Raw genomic sequence first — 15584 nt, 5'->3', positions numbered from 1 at the left:
TACAACTTTAATGAGCTGTATTCCAGCCAGGGCCAGCTCCAGGCACCAGCCGACCAAGCACGTGCTTGGGGCGGCACCTTGGGGCGGGGCGGCGCTCGGGGTTTTTTTTTGGTTCGTCAGGGCAGCACTGGAGGGGTTTTTTTTGTTTCGAGGCATGGCACTCGGGGGAGGCGGGGGCTTCGGGCGGTGCTCTTCTTTTTTACTTGGGGCAGCAAAAAAGTTAGAGCCAGCCCTGATTCCAGCTTCTTTTTATTATTTCCTTATTATCCTTTGCTTTTAGGAAACATGCAAAATTCAGTAGTAGTTCTTGGGACTTAAATAGCCAGATCAAAATGTCAGATGAAATTTAACGGGCATTATTTGGAGCAATTTAAGTTCTGCTTGCAGATTGTGGTCTGAATTAATTCTAAACTCAGGAAAAATGATCTGGGTATCATTTTGAAGAGCTGAAACAAATCTGTTCAATGTGCAGTGGAGACTAAAAAGAGTACAATTTTAGGCTATATGAACAAAGGAAATATAATATATGGAAAGTGTGATTATGCCATTATAGTAATCAATGGTACATTTTCACCTTACATTTTGTATTCAATTTTGTTCACTTCATCTTAACAAGTAGAAAAAATAGGAATCCCTTTGTTGCTGTTCTCCTAATGTGCTAAAATTGAGGACTAGGACAATTTTCTTTGGAAAGAAGACTTATTGTGATAGATAATGACTGAATAGGAGAAAGCAAAACTGACACCAATATTTACACTTTCCCACACTATAAGAACAAGAAAGTATGATTTCACTAAAGGCAAGCATTTTTCACATTTAAAAAGAAAATGTTTATTCCATATATAATTTTAAATGTTCAATCATAGCAAAATTTATCTAGCCGAAAAGGTATAATTCATCCACTTAACCAAGTACAAATTCTTTTTGTTTAGTACTTAGCTTCCCATTCACAGAATACTTTTTCATCTTCAGATTTTGATAAAGCATGGACTTTGACAGAAGGACACTGAATAGTCGAAAAAGTAACATATGCTACAAGCCTCTTGCTATTTTAAAGGTCTGATTTTTAATAGGCTCAGCCAATGAAAAAAAGCTTGCCATGTACATCATAGTACAAACACAGATTTATGATCTAATCTAGACTGATAAGGGAACAATCCCCAGTGTCTCCTGTTAAAAACAAATTTTGCAAGTCTTTCACATTTCTCATTAAAATCATGCTGTTCTTTTTCAAATCAAACAAAAACAACAACCTATGAAACATGTGAAACTATGGTTTTGGCCACTTTTTTAAAAAAGTTTCACTTGTTCAGTACTAAAAGCAAGAACCTAGGATTTGATTCCCCCTCACCCCCAACTTTTTAGCAAAGCCTACAGGAGAGACCTAGATGATACAGAATACAGTTTGACATATCACAGGTGGGATTTTTGTTTGATTTATGTACTACCTGATGTTCATCATAAAAAAATAATTAAGCAAGCTCTTTGTTTCTATTTCAATCCTCTGTTCTTGTTTGTATGAAGTACTAATTGAAGAGTTTGGGCACATCTAGATAGCTGGATCAATTTGGACACCTAAAGAGTTCCTTCTGCTCTGCAAGGGATGATATTCAGAAAAGGCTGCCATTTCTAAACATCACTGAAGAATGTCTACTTTCCATTATACTAGTGATGGTTGTGAATAGTGCACAATTTAGGATTTAGTGCCAGATGACTAATAAGGTCTAATTCTGCCATTCTCTCTCAGGCAACTGGACTCTTTATTAGGAGCTTCACACATAACTATGTGATCCAACTCATTGTAATCTATGGAATGATAACCACTGATTTCATCTGAAGCAGATTGGGCCCTACATTCTCACCATTAGATCAACTAACTTTTAGGAATAATGGGAAGATTTATTAAACATAATTACACCATTATTTGTCATTCCAGATTTAAGGTAAAAATTATACTGCATCACTTATTTTATTGTTGTTTAACAAGGTTTTGGGTACACAAAGTTTATTCATAGTAATTAATCAACAGAAAATATGAACTGATCCATAGCACTAATCTAAATCATTGCATTCATTTGACTAAGACCAAGCAAAGCTAGCAGTCCCTTGCAATCAGCCATTGTAATCAAAGGCTGCATATAATGAAGTAATCAAGTCACTTAAAGGTTAATGCCCTTTAAAATTAATTAAACAGCATGTGATTTTAATCATCCCAGAAAGGTAAAGTTATAGCAAATACAACTTCTCATTTACAGACAATGAGGTAACTATATTCATAGTTTTAATTCTGAGTACACAAAATTGACTTTTCAGTGCAGTTCTACAGAATGTAGATACCTGGATATAGCAGTAGAGAATTTTCTAATTACTGTACTGTATTTGATATGTGCACCACACATGGACTTGGTACTGTAAACCACAGCAGCAATTTGTTGTTTTCAAGTACTGAAAACATTGCTATAAATTTTGCAAGGTCCCATACAAGAACACTATGCACCAGAGCTGCGCGTAGTCAATATTTTTCAAGCCTAACAGCATGAAAAAGGGTTATTTCCCAACTCTTACAATACACTCAGAAGTATTAAAAAAGCCTAATTAGAGCTGGTCTGAAGATGTCCAGCATTCCTCTGTGCCATCTGCCCACACACAGAAAACGCACCATTGTCTCCCCTCCTGCTGAACTGCCATGGTACATCATGAGAGACATAGGGCTTGTCTACACTACCCGCCGGATCAGCAGGCATCGATCCAGCCAGCGGGGGTTGATTTATCGTGTCTCATATAGATGCGATAAATTGACTGCTGAGCACTCTCCCATAGACTCCGGTACTCCACCAGCACGAGGAGCGCAAGTGGAGTCGATGGGAGAGCGTCAGCTGTCAACTTACTGCAGTGAAGACACTGCGTTAAGTAGATCTAAGTACGTAGACTTCAGCTATGCTATTCACGTAGCTGAAGTGGCGTACCTTAGATCGACCCCATGTGGTAGTGTAGACAGCTTGGCCTATAGAGGCATAAGGCATCCAAACTAAGACTCCTATAAGGAACAGCAGTGGCATTTCCAAATTGAAATCTTTGGTTTTCAGCCCAAAGTTTTTGGTTTATGGGAGTTTGTTTTTTCAACAAGCTGAAATTTTCTGCCAAAAAGCAGGCACTTCTCAAAAGATTTTCTTAGTTGAAATCCTAGTTTTCCATTGAGGAAAAAAAAAAAAGAAAGTGTTTCACTGGAGAACTTTTAGCCAGCCCTATCCCTAATCTCTATGTACTATATTTTGGAGTTATCTACTCTTTTTCTTGTCCCATGAAAACTTCCCCTGATAATGGCCTTCAACTGCTCATCCAACTCATATTTAAACCTGATATTAAAAAAATCACTATGTATTGTCATTACCCTTCTTTAAAATACAGTCACATATATAAGCATTCATGTCAGACAGACACACAGAGTATGAGGGACTCTCAAAGTCAAATGTCTATTCCCACAAACCTGTCACTTTCAGATGGTACCATATGGGTCCAGCCCTCTCTACACCAACATAATCACCGAGGGCCAATGCACACTAAAAAGCGTGTAGCACTTTCCAGAGAGCGTTTGTGGCCAGAGTGTAACCTGTATGGATTTTATATCTCCCTACACTAGCTGGGGTGAATCTAGCCCTATGGTTGTAAGTGGCACTATTCTCACACTAGTTCTGAACTAATCAGCATTAGAGAAAGTCTATTTTGTTTGCACTCTGAGCATCTGAAAGCGGCAGTTTCTAAAAAAATTCAGACCAATGATTTCCCACCCCAGTTTTCATCTGTACAGATTAGACTAGCTGACTTCACTGCACCAATCAGCTTCTGTTGAAGATGCATGTTTGTAGGATACCTTAGACTGTAAACTTTTCAAGGCAGGGACCATCTCTGTGCTGTATGTTTGGATAGTGCCTTGCACAGGGGGGCTGGGCCCTCTAGTCACTACTGTAATTCAAGTAATAAATAGTAAGAGAGACTTTAGTTACTTGGCTTTTAAATCTCATCAATAACGGCACCTGAAAGTCTTCAGGAAACACATTAAAAATACTGTATCTCATCCTAATGATGAAATTGTGCCTGTGTACATAACTATTTCTAGGTTAACTAAAGTGATGCATGAGACCAAGGGAGTTCAATTACTCACTAGTCACGCATTTGATACCGGAAGATGTAACCACATTTAAATCCATATCAGAAGGGATTCACTCAGGACACATTTTATACAAAATATAAACCCAACCATAGGGCCTACTCCTGGAGACAAAATTCTGCTGCTGAAACCACAAACAACTCTCAGTGAAGATAATGAGAACCATATGTATATCTCAAATGATAGAATTCTGCCCTTGGTCAGATATTGCCCTCAGTCTCCACACATGCCTCACTGTCCTAGATGAAACTTCTACAGGTGGACTAGTGGTTTGTTTTTCTCTCCCTGCCACAATGCAGTCTTTCCCGCAGGCTAAGAGGAACCAGCTAGTAACTATAGCCAGTAGGAGCAGCTACCAAAGCAGGTACCTTTGGACATGGAGGACTTTCTACAGTTTTGACAGGACTTTCCCTTCCAAGTGCTGATTGGCTGTTGGCTCTAGCACAGTCCCCCCTCTCTCAGTCCCACTCTGCCCTGTCCTCCTCACTCCCTGGTCTTTTCTTTCCATTTAACTGATGCTCTCATAACTATACCCATTCCCAAAATAAGTAATGACATTTGCTGCCATCATATGTTCTCTCTGATTGTGTTCTATCCCTCCCCCCCACACTATACATGTCTTGTCTAGCTAGACTGTAAACTCATCAAGGCAGGAACCATCTGCTACTCTGTGTTTGGACAGTTTCTAGCAACAGGGCCCTGATCTACGTTTCTCCTTACACAATTCCCTAATAAACACAATAAATAATCCAAGGGAATGTTTTACTTGGTTGCTTATTCTAGACCATGTAATAAAATATAAATGGTTTAAAAGCCATTTCAAGAAGTAGACTTCATTACAGATGAAGAAAACTAATATTGATATACAGCTAAAACTCTTCTACCTTTAATGATGCTAGTGGACTGCCTGATCTATCAAGTTTTATTAGTGCAAACTTGCAAAAATGCTACTATTTACAAGTGCTCTTCTGATCTGCTGAAACAGCATTTTTAACTTGAACAGCTTTGAGAAGTTACAAATATTGCATATGCTTTGCCCACCAGAATAAGTTACAAATGGTCATTGTGACAAAGTTCCTCCTCTACCTTGGTGGGTCCTGCGCTTATTGGCAGATTTGCTCCCCTCAGTGATCTTCCCCTCTGGTGGAACCCAGTCTAGGTCAACTCCTCCTGTGTCTGATCAGGAGTTGGGAGGTTTGGGGGGAACCTGGGCCCACCCTCTACTCCGGGTTCCAGCCCAGGGCCCTGTGGATTGCAGCTGTCTATAGTGCCTCCTGTAACAGCTGCATGATAGCTACAACTCCCTGGGCTACTTACCCATGGCCTCCTCCAAACACCTTCTTTATCCTCACCACAGGGCCTTCCTCCTGGTGTCTGATAACGCTTGTACTTCTCAGGTCCTCCAACAGCACTCACTCTCAGCTCCTTGCACATCTTGCTCCCAGCTCCTCACACACCCACCACAAACTGAAGTGAGCTCCCTTTTAAACCCAGGTGCCCTGATTAGCCTGCCTTGATTGGGTGCAGATGATCTAATCAGCCTGTCTGCCTTAATTGGTTCTAGCAGGTTCCTGATTACTCTAGTGCAGCCCCTGCTCTGGTCAGTCAGGGAACAGAAAACTACTTATCCAGTGACCAGTATATTTGCCCTCTACCAGACTCCTGTAGCCCACTGGTCTGAAATACAAAGTGAAAATCAGAAGGAAAAACAGGCACATGGCATACTGATTGTCTAACCAGAAAAGCCATCTTCAACATGGTTCTTTTAACAGATTATAAGTGTCTTCATTGACTAACCCAGTGAAAATTAATTTTATTTTTGTACATCACATTTCCACTTTATAGGAGCCTTGCCTATGTCAATAACTTTACAAACAATGTAACTTGTCCTTACTCAGGCAGACCTTCTGGTTAGCTTCATTAATATTTGCCTGTGTAAGAACTGAGGGTTGTGTTTTTTTTTAAAGTACCAGTAGAAGGCCTTCCTAATTTGTCCAGTTCAAAACTAGCCAGTGCAACGACATTGCTGTACATGTCAAATGCCAAGCAATTCAAAGTGAAAGCTAAACTACTCTTAAAGATATTCATAATTATTTTCATTACACTCACCTGTTGTCGAATTTCTTCTTCCATTTTTACTGGAGACCCCAACTCTGCAACTTGTTTAACACCTTCACTAGCATATCCTCCATATTCCCAAAGGACATAGTTCTTGGAGTGAGAACCACCAATGATTGCCGACCAATGATTAGCTCGTCCTTTAAATAACAATAAAAAGAGAATTGGTTAAAAGGGAATAGGCACACTGGCTTTCAGACTGCCAACAGCCCCAATACTGAAGAAGGTGAAGACAGGCCCTGCTACCACTCCCTGGGCCAGGGCATATTATGCCCTCCCCTATTATAGTGAAATTCTGCTTAAATTGTCCAATTCTGCCAAGTGCTGAGAATCTCTTATGAGGCTTACTGAATGTTTTCGATCTCCATGAAACCCACAGTCCACATCTCTTTCGGGAGAAAAAAAGAACTATTTCACTATAACAGGATACTTGAAAACTCCTAAATATTTAATTTAACAATAAAATATAGAAGTGGAGAAGCGGTCAATGTTCCAGCTGGATAGGCGCACACACCCATGCTGGCCAATTGGTATAAGCCTTTAACTTTTTCACTTGGTAACTGTAGATGCACTGGTAAGCAATTTTGTAATTAAGCAAAACAAAACCAAATATATTCTCCTTGATTTGAGCTTCTTTATGCAGCATAATAGGAGCCATCTCAAGCAGCCCTCTTGTGGCCCAACACAGCCCTGAGGTGTGCTTCCCTCTACTCCCTCTTCTGGCTCTTGTAAGAACTATCTCCCAGGCCAGAATACTTTAAATTAAGATTCCCCACTTTGTGGGGTTTTGCTTATTAAGTCTCTCATGACAAGAGAAACTTTCCCTTCACTCCTCAAGTCTAGTGCTTGTTCCCTTTGATTCAGGGATCCCTCAGCCCTCCTTCTGGGACTGTGCGATACTTTGAATAGATTTCTTCTCCTTGGGTCAGGAGCTCCATGGCCTTATGTCTGGGCTGCTAACTCACACAGGCTCTCTCTCCTTGAGTCAGGAGTCCCACGGGCACCATTCTGGGGCCTAGACTGCTAATTAAGGCCAGCTTCAGCACTCACTCAGCTTTCAACCCTGGGCTTCTGCTTTCCCTTCACCAAGCCTGAAAGTAGCCAGCAAACAGTGTTAGTCCTTCTCCCTCTTTATCTCTCAGGAAGCTTCTCTTATCTCCAGGCCGCCAGTGGCTACATTCATTTTCCCCACCGGGTAGGAAGGCCAAATGAATCACAGGTGGGGCTGGACCCCTTACTCCTTAAAAGGGCCAGTCACCCTTAAATATTAGATGATTCTCGGAGAAGTTGTGTCTTAAATGACCACACAAGGGATTTAACAAGAATTGTTTGCTTAACAGAGATGGTTTGCTAATAAAGATAGATCAGCTTTGTACTCAGGTTAGTGCTTTAAGATAGGAGGTTGCCTAATGTATGTTTCATTGCATTATTGCTATTTGCACAGCCCCTATTTTGATCTCTAATGTGAAAACTGCTTAAGGAGCCCCAGTTCCCCCAGATACACAATGTCAACCATCCTGCCCAGGCACAAGATCTGCTATCTCTTCCTCCAGCCAACTCTGCTGTCTTCCTACAGAAAATACTTGCCTTTCTCATCCTTCCTCTTACTCCTGTCCTCCCTCTTCCTTCCATTCTACCGGTTTTCAGTACTCAACAATAGCCCATGCCCCCTAACGAACTTTTCTTCTGCTTTGTGTGAGGTCAGGCTGAAGAATATCCCAGACAGGGGTCAGTGGTAGAGCTCGAGGTGCCCTCCTGCTCAGTGATGAGCTGCCAAAATCTTAACAACGGGTTCCCTATAAAAAGTTCTGATTTAACAACGGGTTCCCTATAAAAAGTTCTGATTTAAGGGATGTGCGACAGCATGTATTTTTTGTACCAATAGGGTTACCATACGTCCATATTTTCCCAGGAGGTGATTAAGAACCGAAAAGCCTGACATGTCCAGGAAAATACAGATGTATTTTAACCCTACCTAAAGTTCTTTTTTAAAAAGATGGGGCTGAACTAGAAATGAGCTCCGTTTCACATATGTGGGTGGTGATCAGGGACAGTCTCAATTTTTGGGTCTTTTTCTTATATAGGCTCCTATTACCCCTCACCCCCGTCCCGATTTTTCACACTTGCTGTCTGGTCACTCTAGGGTGTGCACATGTGTGGGTCCCAGCTGCTCCCTGCCCCCCTCATTAAAGCAGGTGTGCAGGGTTACTGCCCTGGGAACTGCAGGGCACCAGTGGATGTGGGGCTGGCTGCAGATAGGGGTGTGGGGCAGGGATAGCTGGAGGCAGGGAGTGACACGGGCTGGCTGTGGGCAGGTGATGCAGACGGGCGGGCTGCGGGTGGCTGTGGGCAGGGGGTGGCTGCAGGCAGGGGGCTGCGGGCGGCTGGGGGGAGGGGGTGGGGCTGGCTGGGGGCAGGGAAGGCGGGGGAGGGGCGCAGACACTCACACGGGGGGGGGGCTGGGAGCAGCCCCCCCGGGGACTCACCAGGCAGCAGCAGGAGCCCCAGGGCCAGAGGTCCAAAGAGCAGGAGCAGCAACAGGGCCAGGAGGCAGCTCACATGGCTCTCGCAGCACAGCGCAGCGCCCCTCGGCGGCCGGGAGGAGGAATTACAGGCTTCCCAGGCAGAGCCCATCAAAGCTTCCCTCGCAGGGAAGCTAGTTAACAAGCGGTTCTAAAACCGCTTCTAAATTTAACAACGGGTTCGTGCGAACCGGCTCCAGCTCACCCCTGCTCCTGCTGAGATAAGGCTCACTCCTTTGAGCCCAACCACCTTCAGTTGAGCAGCTCTAAGGGAAAGTGCTCACTGGCAGAAAAGGGAGCAGTTACCCCTTACAGAGACAGAGTGGGCAGTACTGCTTTATCCTTTCATCCTTATACAGGAAAACACTGAATCAACACAAAAATCAAATTTTCACTGTCAGGAACCTAGGACCATTTGCAAATATGTGCATTGCAGCTGCACACCTAATTTACACATGTAGTTATTAGAACCTGCAAGCACAAATACTATATTAGCAAGTGCACATTGCCATTTCATTATCTAATTGGCTTTTGGTTCACATAATTAAAGTAATTGCATATTCAGATTAAGAAAGTGCCACATGCATTTTTGCATATGGTCCCAGCTTCCAGACTGTTTGAAAATTCTGCCTGAAAGCTATTTCTGTTGAGCTTCACAGGCCTTGAGTTCAACACATCTACTTCCCACACACGTATCACTTGTGTAATGCAGACAGACCCTGGTCATCAGCAAGTGGGATTGAACCTGGGGCCTCTGGGCCTTAGTGCATGAGCCTCTACTGCATGAGCTAAAAGCTTAGCTAAGGCTGCAGAGCAGATTCATTTTACCTCTCTCAGTGGTTTCAGTGCCACTAGATGGGCCAGAACACCACACCCAAGAGGTGTGTGGGTTACACTTGCATGTGCACTATCTGTATATATACACACACACACATATATATGGTTATGAAGCATCTGTGCGTATAACAAGACTGCTGCTTACTGAGCCCGCCTGGCAAAGTGGTGCCTCTGCTCGTTCCCCATCCATTTTTCCTCTCTTCAGGGCCCTTTGAGAACCCACAGAGACTTTCTCTGGTTAACAGTATCCCTGTCTAGTGCTAGTTCAATACCAGAACTAGGTTACAACAGCCCAGAGTCCCAAACTAGAGTCCATTAAACAACAACACAAAGAAAAAGTCCATACTTATCTCTGGCATTTTCTCTCGCCCCCAAAGCTCTTCTTCTATCACTTATTTGGGACACATCCAATCCAAAACACAGTCAGGGTTTCTTCTTCACAGAGCTCACTGGGCTTTACCCTCCAAGCTTCCCAGTGCCATAGTCCTGCAAGGGCTTTTTTAGTTTTCTTTTGTTGCTGCAATATCTCCCTCCCCCAATTACCACAACTCCCTATGCATCCTCCATTTGTTGCAGCCACCATCTGTTCTGAGTGATTCCCCTCAAGTGAGGCTCATTCTATAATCAGGCTTGGCTGAGTCCCAGACTCAGGGCAAGCCACTTTGTTACAGAGAGATACAAGTATAATACAATTTAGAGAGAGACCTATCTCATAGAACTGGAAGGGACCCTGAAAAGGCATTGAGTCCAACCCTCTGCCTTCACTAGCAGGACCAAGTACCGATTTTGCCCCAGATCCCTAAGTGGCCCCCTCAAGGGCTGAGCTCACAACCCTAGGTTTAGCAGGCTAATGCTCAAACCACTGAGCTATCCCTCCCCCGGATTAAATCTAGAGGCTGCACCATCCAAATGTAAACTCTTGGTCATGTTTCTTCTGAAATCTCAGTGAAAATGTGGATAAATATGTAAGAGAATGGCAAAATTAGAGTGGGAGTTAGACACCCAGGTGTAGAGTAAAGAGACAAATAGAATTTGCCCCTGAAAACTGAAGCTAAAGAAGAATATCTTGTTAAAGATATCCAGTTGAGGGAAGCAGAGGGAAAAAGGAACAATCCTTTGAAAGTTTCATAGGAAGTAATTCCACTAGATAACAACTTGGAAGCATTTACTTCTGCTCACTAGGGCCATCTTATCAGTGGGCTACAAATTTTTTCATGTGAAATCATGATAAAGAGGAGCACTTTTATGGCACTCTCAGACTTGTTCTCTCTGTGCTTCTGCACATTTTCATTGTTCAGATAGCACCAGTGTTTCAAACCAGTTTCATCAAAGGGTTCTCTATGTTTACAGCGTCATAAGAATGGAACAAAGAAGCAAATTTCAATGCACCTGCATTTATCCAGCTTGTTTGTTTTAATTTCTTATAGGTCTAGAGGACCATGGAAGTCCTCCAGAGTCAGGAATGAAGGACAAGGTGATTTCAGGGGTTCTGTCCCAATTTGTTACCTTTGTGAGGAGAGAGGAAAAATGTAATACTTGGGACAAAAAATGATAGTGAAGAAGAGGCAAAGGGACTAGATTAATGGGTCAAGAGTTCCAAGATGCTAGAGATGGGGGGAGGAGGGAAGAGAATGGGCTGGAGGCTGGGAAGTCAGTCAGGAAGGTTGGCTGGAGCAGACAAGGCTCCTGGGGCTAAGGCAGGCTAACTGGCTGAGCTACACTCTAGAGTGGGGAGATGGAAAATACAATGGTAGCAGAGGGAATGACTGGCCAGAAGTTAGGAAAAAGTAAAATGTGGACTTGGTTGAGCTAGAAGAAGAAACAGCAGCCAAAAGGAGTAAAATCTAAAATTGTTATAATAATAAAATCACTAGTCAAGGATGTGAAGATAGGGGATATAAGCCCTTTGAACTGGCGGAGTAAATTTTAAAAAGTTCTGGAGACAGAAAGAGGTAGAAAGCTGAAAGGAGGAGATCTATTAATTGAATGCAAAAGCAAGGATCAAGTGGGGAAACTATCAGGGCTTGGCTACACTTACAAGTTGCAGCGCTGGTGGAGGCTTTCCAGCGCTGCAACAACACCCCGTCCACACTTGCAGGGCACAACCAGCGCTGCAACTCCCTGGTTGCAGCGCTGGCTGAAAACCCATCCCGGCAGGGGTATAAGGAGTGCAGCGCTGGTGATCCAGCGCTGCCCAGCAGGTGTGGACACTCACCAGCGCTTTACCTGTCCTCCAGGGAATAAGGAGGTATCCCAGAATTCCTGTTCAGCCACTCTGCACATCAGTTTGCACTCTACTGCTCTTGGCTCAGGTGACCCGCCCTGTAAATGCCCCGGGAAATTTAAAAATCTCCTTCCTGTTTGCTGCAGCCAGGTGTGGAGTGCAATCAGTTTTAATCAGTTACAGGTGACCATGCCTCCACGCGGCAAACGAGCCCCAGCATGGAGCACTGGTGAATTGCAGGACCTCATCAGTGTTTGGGGTGAGGCATCTGTTCAGGCACAGCTGCGCTCCGGCCGTAGGAATTACGATATCTTTGAGCAGATATCAAGGGCCATGCTGGATCGGGGCCATGATCGGGACGCAGTACAATGCAGGGTGAAAATTAAAGAGCTGCGGAGTGCCTATTACAAAGCCCGAGAGGGGAATCGACGATCCGGAGCTGCTCCCACGACCTGCCGTTTTTACAGGGAGATGGATGAGATACTTGGGGGTGACCCCACTGCCAATCCCAGGATAACGATGGACACTTCTGAGCAGGCTGGGGGACAGGAGGAGGAGGCGGCGGAGGCGGAGGCGTGGGGGGGGGAGGAAACCGCGAGTGAAGCTCCTGGCATGGGGGAAGAAACCGCAGATTCCCTGGAGGCATGCAGCCAGGAGCTCTTCTCAAGCCAGGAGGAAAGCACCCAATCGCAGCAGCCAGCAGTTGCAGAAGGACAAGCAGAGGAGCGTGTTACCGGTAAGCGGCTTTTATTTTCTGGGTGAAATGTTTCTGGAGAGGAGGGGGGGTTATGGATGCATGCATGCCAGCCTCTAGATGTGGAATAGCCCGTTGATGTGGTCTATCACGTCGCGGTAATCTGCCTCAGTTATCTCAGCAAAAGCTTCATCCAGAGCGTGGGCAATATGCCTGCGCAGGTTTATAGGCAGAGCCACTGTGTCCCTTGTCCCAGTGACGGTGACGCGTCCGCGCCACTCTTCTGCCAGTGGTGGGGGGACCATTTCTGAACACAGGCAAGCCGCATAGGGTCCCGGGCGGAATCCACATTGCTCTAAAAGAGCCCCCCGCTGTTCCCTAGTGACTCGCAGTAGGGAAACATCTTCCAGGATTAAGTCCTGTGAAAAATGTTGGGAGACTCTTTAGTGAAGAGATAGGGAGATAAGATCACCCCTGCATCTGCATTTCACTCAACCCCTCTAGCACTCCAGATTACCCGAAGCAACCAGCTCCCCTCTTACACCCAAGCCCCACTTCTCCCCATATAAGCACTGCTCACTCACCATGTCGTGGCTTCTGTAGTGTTATGCGTGTGGGTAAAAGAATGCTTAAATAAGAACTCACTCCCTCAGTGTAACAATTCATGTCTGGAGATAGTGGATACAATGCTGCCCGTGTTAAATGTTGTCATTTCTGTTTCTACAGTGACCTTGACTACTGGACTGCCCAGATGTTCAACATCACAGAGGCTTCAAAATTTGAGAAAAAATCCCCGAAAGAGCAAAGAAGACATGCTGAAAACTGTTCTTAATCAGTCTGCTCGAGAGAGTAAGGACTTGAAGGATTGGCGAGAGAAAGAAAGCAGGACACGCAAGAGAAATGCAGTGGCCAAGAGGAAAACCACGGAGCGGCTGCTAAGCATCCTGGAGCGCCAAGCGGAGTCTATAGAGTCACTCGTTGCCATGCAAGCAGAGCACTACCGTGCTACTCCCCCACCCGCCCCGTCCTTTGTGCCTTGTGCCCCAATGTCAGCTCAAACCACCTTTCCCCAGCATCCAGGTTCTTACCACCACCAGCTGCCTCCAACACCTGTATGTTCCCCAACCAGCCCTGATACCTACCACCACCCTTACCCTCTGCATTCAACCCCCATCACCATGCAGTATATGAACCCTGAAGTGCAGGATTCATTAAACAGCAATCCAGACAGGGCATATGCAAACTTGTGACTGTACAGTTCACCAACCCACACCCCTGCCCTCTTGTGTTCATGAAATGTTGTGTGTCTGTCTGTCTGTCAAGGAAGTTTTTTTCTTTTCAATAAAACAATTCTTGGCTTTGAAAACAGTCTTTATTATAGCAGATAGTGAAAGATACCTTAGCCCAGTAAAGAAAGAGGCACTACAAATCATATTATTATTATGGATAATAGAATAACAGTGTAAGCAGTGCAATTCACTCCCATGCAAGGCAGCAAACATTATTGTTGGCTTTCAGCCTCAAATTCTTCCCTCAAGGCATCCCTAATCCTTGTAGCCCTGTGCTGGGCCTCTCTATTAGCCCTGCTCTCTGGCTGTGCATATTCAGCCTCCAGGACTTGAACCTCGGTGGTCCATGCCTCACTGAATGTTTCACCCTTCCCTTCACAAATATTATGGAGGGTACAGCAAGCGCATATAACCGCGGGGATGCTGCTTTCCCCCAAGTCTAGCTTCCCATACAAGCAACGCCAGCGGGCTTTTAAACGCCCAAAAGCACACTCCACAGTCATTCTGCACCGGCTCAGCCTGTAGTTGAACCGGTCCTTGCTCCTGTCAAGCTTCCCTGTATAGGGTTTCATGAGCCAAGGCAGTAACGGGTACGCGGGGTCTCCAAGGATCACAGTGGGCATTTCGACATCCCCTACTGTGATCTTCCTGTCTGGGAAAAAAGTCCCTGCCTGCATCTTCCTGAACAGGCCACTGTTCCGAAAGATGCGTGCATCATGCACCTTTCCAGGCCAGCCTGTGTAAATGTCAATGAAACGCCCGCGGTGATCCACAAGCGCCTGGAGAACCATAGAGAAATACCCCTTCCGATTAACGTACTCTGATGCCAGGTGGGGGGGGGCCAGAATAGGAATATGCGTCCCATCTATCGCCCCTCCACAGTTAGGGAAACCCATGTGTGCAAAGCCATCCACAATGTCCTGCACGCTCCCCAGAGTCACGGTCTTTCTTAGCAGGATGCGATTAATTGCCTTGCAAACTTGCATCAAAACGATTCCCACGGTCGACTTTCCCACACCAAACTGGTTCCCGACCGACCGGTAGCTGTCTGGAGTTGCCAGCTTCCAGATTGCAATAGCCACTCGCTTTTCCACCGTCAGGGCAGCTCTCAATCTTGTGTCCTTGCGCCGCAGAGTGGGGGCGAGCTCAGCACACAGTCCCATGAAAGTGGCTTTTCTCATACGAAAGTTCTGCAGCCACTGCTCGTCATCCCAGACTTCCATGACGATGTGATCCCACCACTCAGTGCTTGTTTCCCGAGCCCAAAAGCGGCGTTCAACGGTGCTGAGCATTTCCGTAAATGCCGCAAGCACTTTAGTGTCACACGCGGCAGGCAAATCCATATTGATATCATCGTCGGAATCCTCACTGTCACTTTGGAGCTGAAGGAATAGCTGGACTGCCAAACGTGTTGTGCTGGTGACACTCATCAGCAGAGTCCTCAGCAGATCGGGCTCCATTTGCCACAGAAATCGCGATTCACACAGAGAGTAACAGAAAGACACTCACAATGGCGCCAAACGCTGCTGGAAAGAGTGAATGCTGGGATGTGAAGCGATGCACCACGGGGCGCTGGCAAACAGGAAGCGGAATGACCCGCACACTTCCTTCCCCTTCCCACAATACTCAGCGCCAAAACGGCGCCAAAACGGGACGAGGTGCTCTGTGGGATAGCTGCCCACAATGCACCTCTCAATACAGCGCTGGAAAGTGCTGCAAGTGTGGCCACACT

The 15584-nt window shown here is 45.2% G+C and overlaps 1 protein-coding gene across 1 annotated transcript in view; it reads right to left on the bottom strand.

Annotated features, from left to right (window-relative positions):
• SPON1 (spondin 1) overlaps nt 1–15584 on the bottom strand; it is a 337162-nt gene that overhangs the window by 207902 nt on the left and 113676 nt on the right. Inside the window, exon 6 of the mRNA XM_045015301.1 lies at nt 6278–6426. Coding sequence (XP_044871236.1) covers nt 6278–6426 — 149 coding nt within the window. The remainder of the gene's footprint in view (nt 1–6277; nt 6427–15584) is intronic.

This window comes from Mauremys mutica, chromosome 4 (assembly GCF_020497125.1).
Source record: "Mauremys mutica isolate MM-2020 ecotype Southern chromosome 4, ASM2049712v1, whole genome shotgun sequence".
NCBI classification, from domain to species: domain Eukaryota; kingdom Metazoa; phylum Chordata; order Testudines; family Geoemydidae; genus Mauremys; species Mauremys mutica.
Note: the sequence above shows the minus strand (reverse complement) of the source record. Positions and strands in the feature narration are given on the sequence as shown.